Genomic DNA, 12,410 nt, shown 5'->3' with positions numbered 1-12,410 from the left:
CTGGACCATTTCCTTAAACCACACACAAAAATTGACTCAAAATGGATGAAGGACTTCAATGTGAGACAGGAATCCCATCAAAATCCTTGAGGAGAACACAGACAGCAACTTCTTTGACCTTGGCCACAGCAACTTCTTGGTGGACACATCTGCAAAGACAAGGGAAACAAAAGCAAAAATGAACTATTGGGACATCATCAAGATAAAAAGCTTTGCACAGTAAAAGAAACAGTTGACAAAACCAAAAGACAACTGACATAATGGGAGAAAATATTTGCAAATGTTTTATCAGATGAAGGGATGATATCCAAAATCTATAAAGAACTTATCACACTCAACACCCAAAGAACAAATAATACAATCAAGAAATAGGCAGAAACATGTACAGAATTGCTGCAGGGAAGACACCCAAATGGCCAACAGACACATGAACAAATGCTCAACATCACTTGGCATCAGGGAAATATAAATCAAAACCACAATGAGATACCCCCTCATGCTAGTCAGAATGGCTAAAATTAACAAATCAGGAAACAACAGATGTTGGCGAGGATGCAGAGAGAGGGGAAACCTCCCACACTGTTGGTAGGAAATTTGGTGCAGCCACTCTGGAAAATACTATGGAGATTCCTCAAAAAGTTGAAAATAGAGCTACCCTACAACCCAGCAATTGCACTACTGTGTATTTACCTCAAAGACACAAAGGTAGTGATCCAAAGGGGCATCTGCACCCCAGTGTTCATAGCCGCAATGTCCACAATAGCCAAACTATGGAAAGAACCCAGATGTCCATCAAAAGATGAATGGATAAAGAAGATGTGGTATACATGTGTGTATACATACATACATACATACATATATATATGTATGTATATATATATGTATATATATGTATATATGTATGTATATATATATGTATGTATGTATGTATGTATACACACACACATCCATTGTATATATACAATGGAATATTATATAGCCATCAAAAAAGAAGTCTTGCCATTTGCAATGATGCGGTTGGAATTAAAGGGTATTAGGCTAAGCGAAGTAAGTCAATCAGAGAAAGATCATTATCATATGATCTCTCTGATATGAGGAATTTGACAGGCAGGGCGAAATATTTTTATGAGAAGTCTAAAATCCAGTTAAGAAGTTGCAGTACCTCAGAGAAGCACAAAACTGAGAACAGCCACATTGAAATGGGAGCCATGAAAAACTCAGAAAAGAATCAACATGTTCCCTCATCACGCTCCATGTTCCAAGATGCCTGTTTGACATTCTGCAAACAGCACTTCTGCTTCCCCTGCTTCAAGCATTTGGAGAAAGAGGATCAGGATAACCTTTCCATTTGTCCCCAATGTCTTGACATCTCTTGAATCCAGAGAATCCAGACTTACATGGCCCTGAGGAAATGGGTGGCTGAAATCAAAGTGATGATGTCTTTGATAAGCAGGTAGTGCTGGATGTAAGATTCTCTGTGAATATGATTCTGGATCTAGCCACAACCAATGACTTGCTCATTTTCTCATAATGACATGCAGAGCATGGGAGTGGGTAGATGCAGTGAGACCACCAGAGAGTGCCAAAACATTCATCTCTATTTTTTTTGTGTCCTGGGGTCCTCCTGCTTCACCTCTGGCTGCCACTACAGGGCATAGAAGTTGGAGAAACACTGGAATGGGCTGTGGATGTTTGCTGGGGTTCTGGGTTGTGAGCCTCAAGCAGGGACATGAAGTCACTGTCAACACAGACACTGAGAACGTTCTCCACATGAACCCAAACTTGCAGAGGTGGGGATTTTCCTGGACTGCAACCTGAAAGACAATTCATTTTTCAATGCCACTTATGGTTTCCAGGTACACACCTTCATAAATATATCTTCCCAAGAACCTCTTCATCTACTTTTCTGTCCTGGGATCCTAAGAGACTGTGAGAATGTACAACCCATGAAGATCTGTGCCAGGGAAGCTACAGATGTTGCAATCTGGCCATAGTCCTCTCAAGGAGATGTGATCTTTGTCCAAAAAGAAGAGCATATAGAGTGAAACTGATAAATTATACACTCTTGAACTCTTCTAATAGTACCAGGAGTTTACATGGTTGAGAAAACTATCCAATTGGTTTTACCAAAAAGGAAACTTTAGGATAAGAATTGCAAAATTAATCATTGATTTTAGAACCTGACTATTCTAAATATTGGGCTCTGCTTGGGATGAAGTTGAACTAGACCCAACAGGCCCAGTTTAAGGGCAGGTTGTTTCTTCCTTCAGCATGTCCTTGGAGGGGCCACCTCCATGAACGGCTGCTTCAAAATGGAACCAAGATCTTGTTTCTGTCAAATTCTGTGTAGTCTGTGTTGGATACTCACAGGTCCAATCCTTGAAGGCTTGGGAAGAAAGGTTTCTTGTGTATAGGCCAAATGGGGAGGAGAATGACAGTGCTGGAGACATTCAAAGGGACACATTATCCAAGGGTTAAATTAATCAATGGGAGAAAGTCATGGAAGAGTTACTTGTGCGCCCCCATCTGATACTGACCTTTCAGGGACTAAAAATTGATTCAAAGAGCAGAGTAAAGCAATTTTTCTCTCCCTAAAAGTGATAAACAAACCTGTATTTGCATGGGAACTTAAGATATATCTTTAAAATTATCTACAAAGCTATGGGGAAATAAAAAATCATTTGATAGGGATGCCTGGGTGGCTCAGTCAGGTAAGCATCTGCCTTCAGCTCAGGTCCTGGTCCCAGGGTCCTTGCATCAAGCCTGGCACTGGGCTCCCTGTTCAGTGGGGAGCCTGCTTCTCCTTCTCCCTCTGCCACTCCACCTACTTGTGCTCTCTCTCTCAAATAAAATAAAATCATTAAAAAAATGTTTAAAGATGGTATTTAGAGCACTGTCCATATTTAAAAATAATAAAGTTCCAACATAACATTTTGTCATACAAAAAATTAGACTCCAGAACAATAAATACTTAAAAGTGAAAGGTAAAACTCTAAAGCAGATATAAGATAACTTTGTGACCTAGGATTGAGGAAAGACTTCTTCAGTAACACTCCAAAACACAAACACTAGGTGAAAAATTGATGTATTTGTGTTCATCAAAATTAAGCATAGAGTTAGTAAATACATGATACACTGGAAGAAAATGTCTGTGACATTGAAAAGCAATGAGGAATTTGTATTAGAATCTGCAAAGAACTCAACATTAATAGGGCCAGAAAACAAATTAAAAATTGGCAAAAATATTAAAAATAAAAGTTCACAGACAGGGAAGCCCAAGTGGCCAAAATACAGAGAAAAGTTCAATCTCAGTACAAATCAGAGGTAGGCAAATTAAAACGATAAGTTATCATTTACCATCAATGTGACAACCCTTTTCATAAACGTATATACTTCCAGTTGCAGGTGGAAATAGGCAGAAATGCCTTGTTCTTCCAGTGGGAATAGAAACTGCACATGTGATTCACAAGCAGTGTTGAAAAGCTTGTTTATGTATCAGGATTCCACGCCTGGGTAAATATCCCATGGAAATTCTCACACAGTTCCATCAGGGGGCAAAAATCAAGAAGAGTCATTGAGGGGGTGCCTGGGTACCTCAGTTGGTAAAGCAACTGACTCTTGATCTCAGCTTAGGTCTTGATCACAGGGTTGTGATTTCGAGCCCTACCTTGGGCTCCATGCTGGGCATGGAGCCTACTTTAAAAAAAAAAAAAAAAAAAAAAGAGGAATATTCATTGAGGCTTGACACTACCAAGGGGCTGGAGGCACTGTCCACACCATCTTTTAGTGCTTGTTTTTGTATTAGTAGGCTGGAAAACTAAAAACTACATTCCCCAGACCCCTCTGCAGCTGAGGTTCCGGAAGAGGTTTAGTTTCAGCCTATCATATGCACTCCTGTGAGATTGGGCAGGCTTAAGTAAGGTGATTCTGTTACTTCTCCCTTTCTGCCGGCAAGCACTGTTGTGGAGGGGTTAGATTTTGTTGTGCTAGTGCTAGCAGATCCCAGCAGCAAGGCACACTAGATATCAAGAAAGGAAGTGCTTGACATCTGTTTTTACTGGGGTTGGTCATAGCAGGTACAGCTTGTATCTGGAATAGTAGTAGAAGCAGCTGCCTCCTGATCAAGGCAGTCTCAGGATAGTATCATTCAACTACTGACATTAGAAGAGAACAACTCTCTTGATAACTTTGTGAGTTTTTCCTCCAAGTTTAACGAAGAGTCTATTTTCATCAGCCTTCTCAATGATTTTGTAACGAATCCCTTCCTATTTATTTTTTTTTAAGATTTTATTTATTTACTTATTTGGCAGACAGAGATCACAAGTAGGCAGAGAGGCAGGTAGAGAGAAGGGGAAGCAGGCTTCCTGCTGAGCAGAGACCCTGATGCAGGGTTCGATCCCAGGACCCTGAGATCATGACCTGAGCCGAAGGCAGAGGCTTAACACACTGAGCCACCCGGGCACCCGGAATCCCTTCCGATTTAAACCGTAGATTTTGTTCTCTGCTTTTAAACCAAAGCCTTGTTGATTCCACCAGGATGCCCAGCATTTGTTAATATTCTTCTACATTTTGCAAAATTTGCTTACCATTTCAGTCACATCTCAATTATTCCCTACATCAATAAGATCTGTTCCCTTCTCTGTGTATCATTGTTTTGCATTTCACATGTAATATTGCAAGTACTTGCTTAGATCTCTGCCTTCCTCATTCAAACATGAATTCTTTGAGGCCAGGATGGGATCTTAGTCCTCAGTGACACAAGGCATATTTTATTTTTTTTGAACACTTTTTAAAGTATATTTTTATTAGTAATCTGTATACCCAATGTAGTGCTCAAACTCATAACCCCGAGATCAAGAGTCATGTGCTCTACTGACTGAGACAGCCAGGGGCCCACACAAGGCACATTTTCATTGCACATGGAGACACTGAATTGGACAGCACAGAATATAGAACATGCCCATCGTCACAGAAAATTCTGTAGGACAGCATTGATCTAAATAGAACAGCGCTCTGTGTTATACACTTCTGGAGTATCTTGTACTTTTCTTTCATAGAGCTTATCAAAGCTAATAATGAATTAATGTCTGTCTTTCCTACTAAATTGTAGGCCCCATTAAGATAGGAATTATAGGGGCGCCTGGGTGGCTCAGTGGGTTAAGCCTCTGCCTTCGGCTCGGATCATGATCTCAGAGTCCTGGGATCGAGCCCCGCATCGGGCTCCTTGCTCAGTGGGGAGCCTGCTTCTCTCTCTGTTTCTGCCTGCCTCTCTGCCTGCTTGTGCTCTCTGTCTCTCTCTCTGTCAAATAAATAAATAAATAAAATCTTTAAAAAAAAAATAAGAAGATAGGAATTGTGTCCATTTTGCTTACCGGTGTTATGTCCAGTGTCTAATTCAGTACATGACAAATAATGGACACTAAATTGACATTTGTCAAATGACATGTGAATGAAATTATGTTCTAATAAATGCAAAATTTCTGTTCTTTGCAATTTGGGATCTAGACTAGTGTATAGACAAATGCTTTTTCAAGTTTCAGACGACTTTCTGCCTTTCCTTGCTGAACATTTCTTCTACTGAAATGAAGAGGACAATAGTATCCAGGTAGTGGGGATCTGGGGACCTAGTACTTTGGTAATATTAAAAGGATGATGTTCAAATATGGGAGTGATTGAAAAAACATCTTGCATTATTCTTCCTACCCAAGGTCAATTTAAACATTTTGGTATTACTCATAACGCCAGAGAGCATTCTTACAACAAGTGAGAAATACTCAGCTTCATTTATTTAAAATTATGATCATTAAATTTTTATTTTGCATCATAAGATGGGAGAGAGGTTAAAAAGTGCAATTTTATTCTTTTATAAATTATGCAAAAACATACTTTAAAAAGAATAAACAATAGAAATAGAATAATTAAAAGAGCTTTTAAATGAATTAAAGTAGAATCAAAATAATCAATTAAATTTCAGCCATCATGGCTACAATGGATTAGATGTAAATTTTGATGTTTATTAAGCTTAAGAGCTTGAAAATGTTAGCAGCATGTAATATTGTTGCCCTATTGTTGCCCTGCTGTTTACTGCAGGGCTCTGGTATATCCGTAGTCACTGGGATTTAGCTTTAATTAATACATCCACATCAGCTTTGTCTGCTTCTCCAAGACTTTTTTGATGGTTCTCAACCAGGACGTTGTCTTCCTTTTTCCGGGGTCTCTGGGACCCAGCGTCTCTGTGCACTATTGGAGCTCCAAGGGCAACAAAGTTGTGCACATCCTGCAGCTTCTTCCTCAGCCATTCCACCCTCTCCATGGAGCTCAGGTGTTTGCCCAGGTTATGCATGAACTGTATCTCACTCACAGATCTTTTCCTGGAGGGAACAGAAACAGGGAGGACCACTCCATTAGCTCTCCCCTTCCTGATCACAAAGCCAACCTCAGAAATCCAATTCCCATGCCCTCACCATGCAGAAGAGATTACAATACTTACTTAACAGGTTTCCCATCCGATTTCGCAAGAAAACAAATTGCAAACATGACAATCATTACTTTAACCATGTCTTTTGCAGACATCATCTTCACTAAAAGGAAAAGGAAAATGGAAGTATTTAAAAATATTTTTAACATGCCAAACTGTACAATTAAATTTATAGTTAGTTATCATTACAACCATACAACTGTGCAGAGTGTTACAACAACTAATTGAATTGGTTTTCACGAAAGACTTTTTAGAATTGGCCTCTTTTATTTTACAGGTACATTAGTATATATTATATATATGCATAATTTGACTTAGAAATTAGATGAGTTTTGCTTTCTCAAGTATCTTTTTGAGAGTTTTGTGCAAGTTTTAATATATGAATTTTAAACCACATGAGAAATGAAGTCTTCCTTTTTAGAATTTCCTCCCACATTTTATGTTGGTTATGATTAAGTGCTTCTAATTTACTTAAAAATGCTGTTGCTCTCTCTCTTTTTAAAGATTTTATTTATTAATTTGATAGACAGATCAAGTGGGGGCAGGGGCAGAGAGAGAGCGAGAAGCAAACTCCCCACTGGGCAGGGAACCCAAGCAGGGCTCGGTCCCAGGACCTTGGAAGCTAAAGTCAGGTGCTTAACCGACTGAGCCAGCCAGACACCCTGAAAATGGCTAATTCTCTTGACCAGATACATTGCTAACATTGTTTATTTACTTAGCAAATTTCTTTTTTCATAAGTCAACCTCATTTCAGGCACTGCAATAATAACCATAAATACCAACTTAATAGGCTCTGATTTTGAGATTTTTAATGAATTAATGTACACTTCTATCATTACAAAGAAGGTATGGGTGTATTTTAAAATCATCTAATTAATTACTTGTTTACGGATTTAGAACCTTGGCTCCATATGGAATGTTGTCTATCTTTTTCAGCTTTTTTTTTTTTAAGATTGTATTTATTTATCAGAGAAAGAGAGAGCACAAGTAGAGGAGTGGCAGAGGGAGAGGAAGAAGCAGGCCCCCCACCCTGCAGGGAGCCCGATGCGGGACTCAATTCCAGGACCCTGGGATCATGACCTGAGCCGAAGGCAGCTGCTTAACCAACTGAGGCACTCTGGCATCCCTCTTTTTCAGCTCATTTTATTAGCAATCTTGTTAGAGTTTAATTGTTAGCACTTTCCTCTTTTGCTCATAAAGCTTTTCATCTCTAAATAGAATAGTCTTACCTTAATCTGCATTTCAGTAATTGCAAAGCCTATTATTACAGAAGTGCTTTTTCTTGTTAAGAAAACGTTCTCCATGTTAACATACACAGGATGGCTGTGTACTCGTATTTTAAAGGGAAGTCGCATAAGAAACATTATAATCTACCACATTTATTTTCATTCTGCAATATAAAGCTACTGATGGAGCAACAAATGAAGATTCTTCAGTGGCTTATGCTAGGAAGAGACACTGTAGCTAGAGGATAGGAGCATCGGTATCTAGCCCTACTTTGTCACATTCACCTAGTGACTTAAGACATCTCTCCTTGGCTTCCTTGTTCTTAACAGAAGGAAGAGCTTCGTATAAGAATGCCATGAAAAAGCAAAGGGGCAGTTATAAAACACCCTTAAAATTCATGTATAGTCTTTCAGAATAGCAAATTTGGAAAGATTTTATGTAAAGACATTATCCACCAGTGAAACTGAATTTCTCCAACGACAATGCAGATTTGAGCTTTCTATGAGTCATAAAACAGTCTAGATAAGGATATTCTGTATGAAAAATGAATTTTAACACAACTTAATACATTTATATTGGTTATTTAAATCAGAATTACTCATTCCTCACTAGGCTGTTTTATTTCAAAATTTCAGTAAGATATCATTAGAGCATATCATGCCAAATTTTAATTATTTTTCTGTAATTTCAGATGAATTTAGAGAAAGCAAGGCATCTTGAAAGACTTGAATGACTTAAGAGCATTGTAGCAGCATACATTTATTTTGTAAAGTGGCATTATATGTTAAAAGAATTCAAACTGTCCCTTAATAATTTCCCTTGAACAAAGAGCATTTTTATAGAAAAAGTATATATTATATAAGTGCTCAATTATGAAAAAAATCTCAAAAAAATCTCAAATGAAATTGAAAAGAGAAACTAAAGATTACTTACCACACTATGTCTTGTGACAAGATCTTTCAGGTGTATTGGCAGCTGATGCTTTCTTGAAGTTGAATCAGCTTGTGAAAGCTGATGAATTGGACTGTAGACCCTCAGGTGTGACTTTTATATGTATGTCTTCCACTAACCAAGAGAAGCTTTTTTTCTTGTCACAGATGATGTCACAGCCAATTCTCTGGATTATAACTATAGGTTCAAAGTCACACACACACACACCCATTGGGCGGTGCTCATTCCTCTTAAATATTAAATAATTGGATATTACAAGGAAAACAACGTGGGCCTGGGAAAAGGGTTTATGCAAAGATTTCTAACAAATATTGAATTATAATTCTGACTGGATTAATGAATTTGCATTCTAAAAAAGACTGATTTCAAAGATTTATGGTAAAGTTATTGTTTGAAAGTAAGTGTATTGGTTATAACCACACTATTGTTATAATTATTGTGAGGATTATAAAGAATCACATTATGTTATTCTTAGTTTATAAGCCATTTTCAATCAATCCATATTATTCCTGGTCATCTTTCAAAATAAAAATAGACAGTGATTTTCTTAAAGGAAGTGTTAAAAATATTTTTAGAAAATGCTTGGTATGTAATTAATTTTAAAGCTTTAAACATGAAATTACTTCAAAATTCATTTACTTAAATTTCACTTATGCATTTTAATTTGCAAGGAAAACACTTGCTAAGCACTATCTGCCAGACTTCATATGTATCATCCCATGAAGTCTTCACAGCCATCCTTTAAAGTAAATACTGTTATTAACCCAGCTTTCACATGAGGAAACTAAGGATTGGAAAGTGGAGAAGATGGAATTCAACAGAGGTCTTTATGAGTTCAGAGCCATTCTGATTCTTGCTATCTCAGTTTCCCCCTAGAAATGTAGCTCTTCTTTGCATTCTAGTCTTTAATTAGCCTAGCCTTTTGCAGCCTCTTTGCCCAGGGTTTGGGTCTTGACTTTCAGGTTTCCCTGTGGATGATTATGGACCTGCTCCAAAATCTAACAGAGGCATAGTAATGCCACCTGTCTGACTTCAAATATTGCTACAGCCGTGTCCCCAACTATCAGTTCAAAACCCCTTGAATGCCCTGGGTGTATCCAGGGTTCACTTAGACGGCTTGCTTTCTGACTAATGTCCCAGAATTAGATATGTTTTCTTAGCTCTGGTCCTATCCAGGCTGCAGGTTATCCCCTTTCCTGCTAACCATTGTCAAGATTTGACTCTACATCAGGCACAAGCCTGTCCAAGTTGGGACAGTAACTGTACGGAGTCTAGAATGAGCAATATGTATTAATCCTCTTCGCTGGGCAAACCTCACCTGGAACATATGTCCAGACTCCATTTTAGAAGTGCTACAGGCAAACTGCAACGTGACTAGAGGATACGAACCAGGTTGCTGAAAAGTCAGAAGATGGACTATGAGAAGCAGTTGAATGAAACTGGAAAAGTCTGGAAAAGACTTGGGGTGACCATAGATAGCTGCTTTTAATTTTTGATGGCGCGATCACAAGGAAGGAATATTCACTGTGGTTTAGGGAAGGAAGGACTGAGTTCAATGGTTAGAGATTACAAGAAGGCAGATTTGAGGTGAACTTGGACATTTTAATTTTAAAATAAGGAATCAAGGGGCACCTAGGTGGCTCAGTAGGTTAAGCATCTTAACCCCTGATCTCAGCTCAGTTCTTGATCTCAGGGTCATGAGTTCACCCCCCACGTTGAATTCCATGCTGGGTATGCAGCCTACTTGAAAAAAAATAAAGGAGGGAACCAAACACCTTCTTAAGTAGTGAGTTCCCCCACACCGCAAGTGTTCAAGTAGAAGCTACATGAGCATTTGTCAGTATAGAGATTCATACATAGCAGAGGGTTGAATAGGCAACCAAGAGATCCCTTTTGACTGTAAGAAATCCATGATTTTGGTCTTTTTGAAGGTCTCTTCTTATGCCAAGTCTACATGTGATGTTTGTGTACCACTTTTTGGTTATGTACTGTTGAGAGGAAGGAGACTTGAAAATGCAAATGATTTTATAACCACATTTTCATTATAACACCACGTTTAACATTTCAATTTGTAAATTTTTCCCACTTCTTTGGGTAAGTTTGACATAATGGACAGCCTTCCAGGAGTAATGCAATTAGTACTTTTACTGTGTTCCTCCTACTGCAAGTAAATAAGAATAAATTTTTCTATTAAAGACAACCACAGTATTAAATTCGTTTTTCAGACAAATAAAGCAAACAATTTAAACAGCGTTCACTTGTTGAAACAATGCATTGTGTATCTACTATCAGCTAAAAGCTACGTTAAGCACTAGATGATTGAGACATGAGCTCTGCTCTCAAGTTTAACACATAATTACAATATGATGCGATAGGTATTATAATAGAGGCATGAATAAGGGCTTATACAAGCACAGATGAGGAAGTGACTAAATTTCCAGAGTTGTTGGAAGCTATTTTAGAGAAGCTGAAATGTTCCCCAGGATGACTGAGTTTTCCACCAGAGGTGAAAAAGAACAGAGGGAACAGCATGCGCAGAAGCATGGAGACAACGAAGACGGACTATCCGCTAGTAGAAGAAGAGGGGGATTGAGGGAAAACCCTACAGAAGGTCCTTAGGTACAAGCTGCGGAAGGCATTTGGGTTTATGATGACGAGTTTTATCTTGTAGTCCTTTCTAAATTCATGTCTGTTAATAATACTTTTGTGTCTCTCAGATTTTTTAAAGGACTTTCTGACCTTCCCACCAAGAAGAGATACCGCTGCCAAGACTTGACACATTGTTTATCTGAACCATCAGGGTCTGGGACTGCAGTCATTAGATAGAAGGACATTATTTAAGAAATGAGAGGGCTAGGGGCTATGTGGGCCCAGGAGGCTGATGTCACATTGACAGAAAAGCTGAGCACAGCTCTTTGCTTTGAAAAGCTCAGCCCTTTCTTAGTGCTCTCCAGTTCTCTGAAACCAGGATCAGACCACCTACTGTATTCTTCACAGCTGGGAAAGATAAAAGGACCACGTGTTTCCTCTTACATTATGGGAGGTTTAATTTAATTTAATTTTTTTTAAAGATCTTATTTTTATTTATTTGACAGAGAGTGAGAGAGATCACAAGTAGGCAGAGAGGCAAGCGGGGGGTGCGGGGGAAGCAGACTCCCTACTGAGCAGAGAACCTGATCCGGGGCTTGATCCCAGGACCCTGAGATCATGACCTGAGCGAAGGCGGAGAGGCTTAACCAACTGGGCCACCCAGGCACCCTGGGAGGTTTAATTTTAGAGTGATAATTTTTACTTCTGTTTGTGCAATAGGAATTAGTATGGCTTTGGGGACTTGGCATCAAGAAGAAACTTCCAAGGCCAGGAAATCCAGCTATAGTTCTCCTGATCCTAGGTGTCTATAGATGGTATCTATACAGTTGACTTACCCTTTTGCTTTAAATTCCTGCAGGGATGTTGAACTACTGAGCTCTTTTTAAAATTGTCTTATTATTGAAGTGGACATACAGTGTTATATTAGCTTCAGGTGCCCAACATAGTGATTTGACAGTTCTATTTGTTATGCAATGTTAACCATGATAAGTATAGTTAGTCACTCTCTGTCACCATACACCATTATTAGAATATTATTGAGTATATTCTCTATGCTTTACTTTTCCTCTCCATGACCTATTTATTTTAGAATTAGAAGTTCATATTTTTTTTAAAAATATTTATTGAGAGAGAGAGAGTCCAAGTGCAGGTGCGAGAGGGAGAG

General features: G+C 38.6%; 1 protein-coding gene across 1 annotated transcript; it reads right to left on the bottom strand.

Moving 5' to 3' along the window:
• Positions 1-6,109: 6,109 nt before the first annotated feature.
• PTH (parathyroid hormone) lies at positions 6,110-8,867 on the bottom strand (the record flags this gene model as incomplete). The annotated part of the gene is given in 4 exon segments (XM_080817121.1): positions 6,110-6,371; positions 6,491-6,581; positions 8,776-8,794; positions 8,796-8,867. Coding segments are annotated over 4 exon segments (444 nt in total).
• Between the last annotated feature and the right edge of the window lie 3,543 nt (positions 8,868-12,410).

The sequence above is a fragment of the Martes martes genome (genome assembly GCF_963455335.1).
Source record: "Martes martes genome assembly, chromosome: 10".
NCBI lineage: Eukaryota > Metazoa > Chordata > Mammalia > Carnivora > Mustelidae > Martes > Martes martes.
Note: the sequence above shows the minus strand (reverse complement) of the source record. Positions and strands in the feature narration are given on the sequence as shown.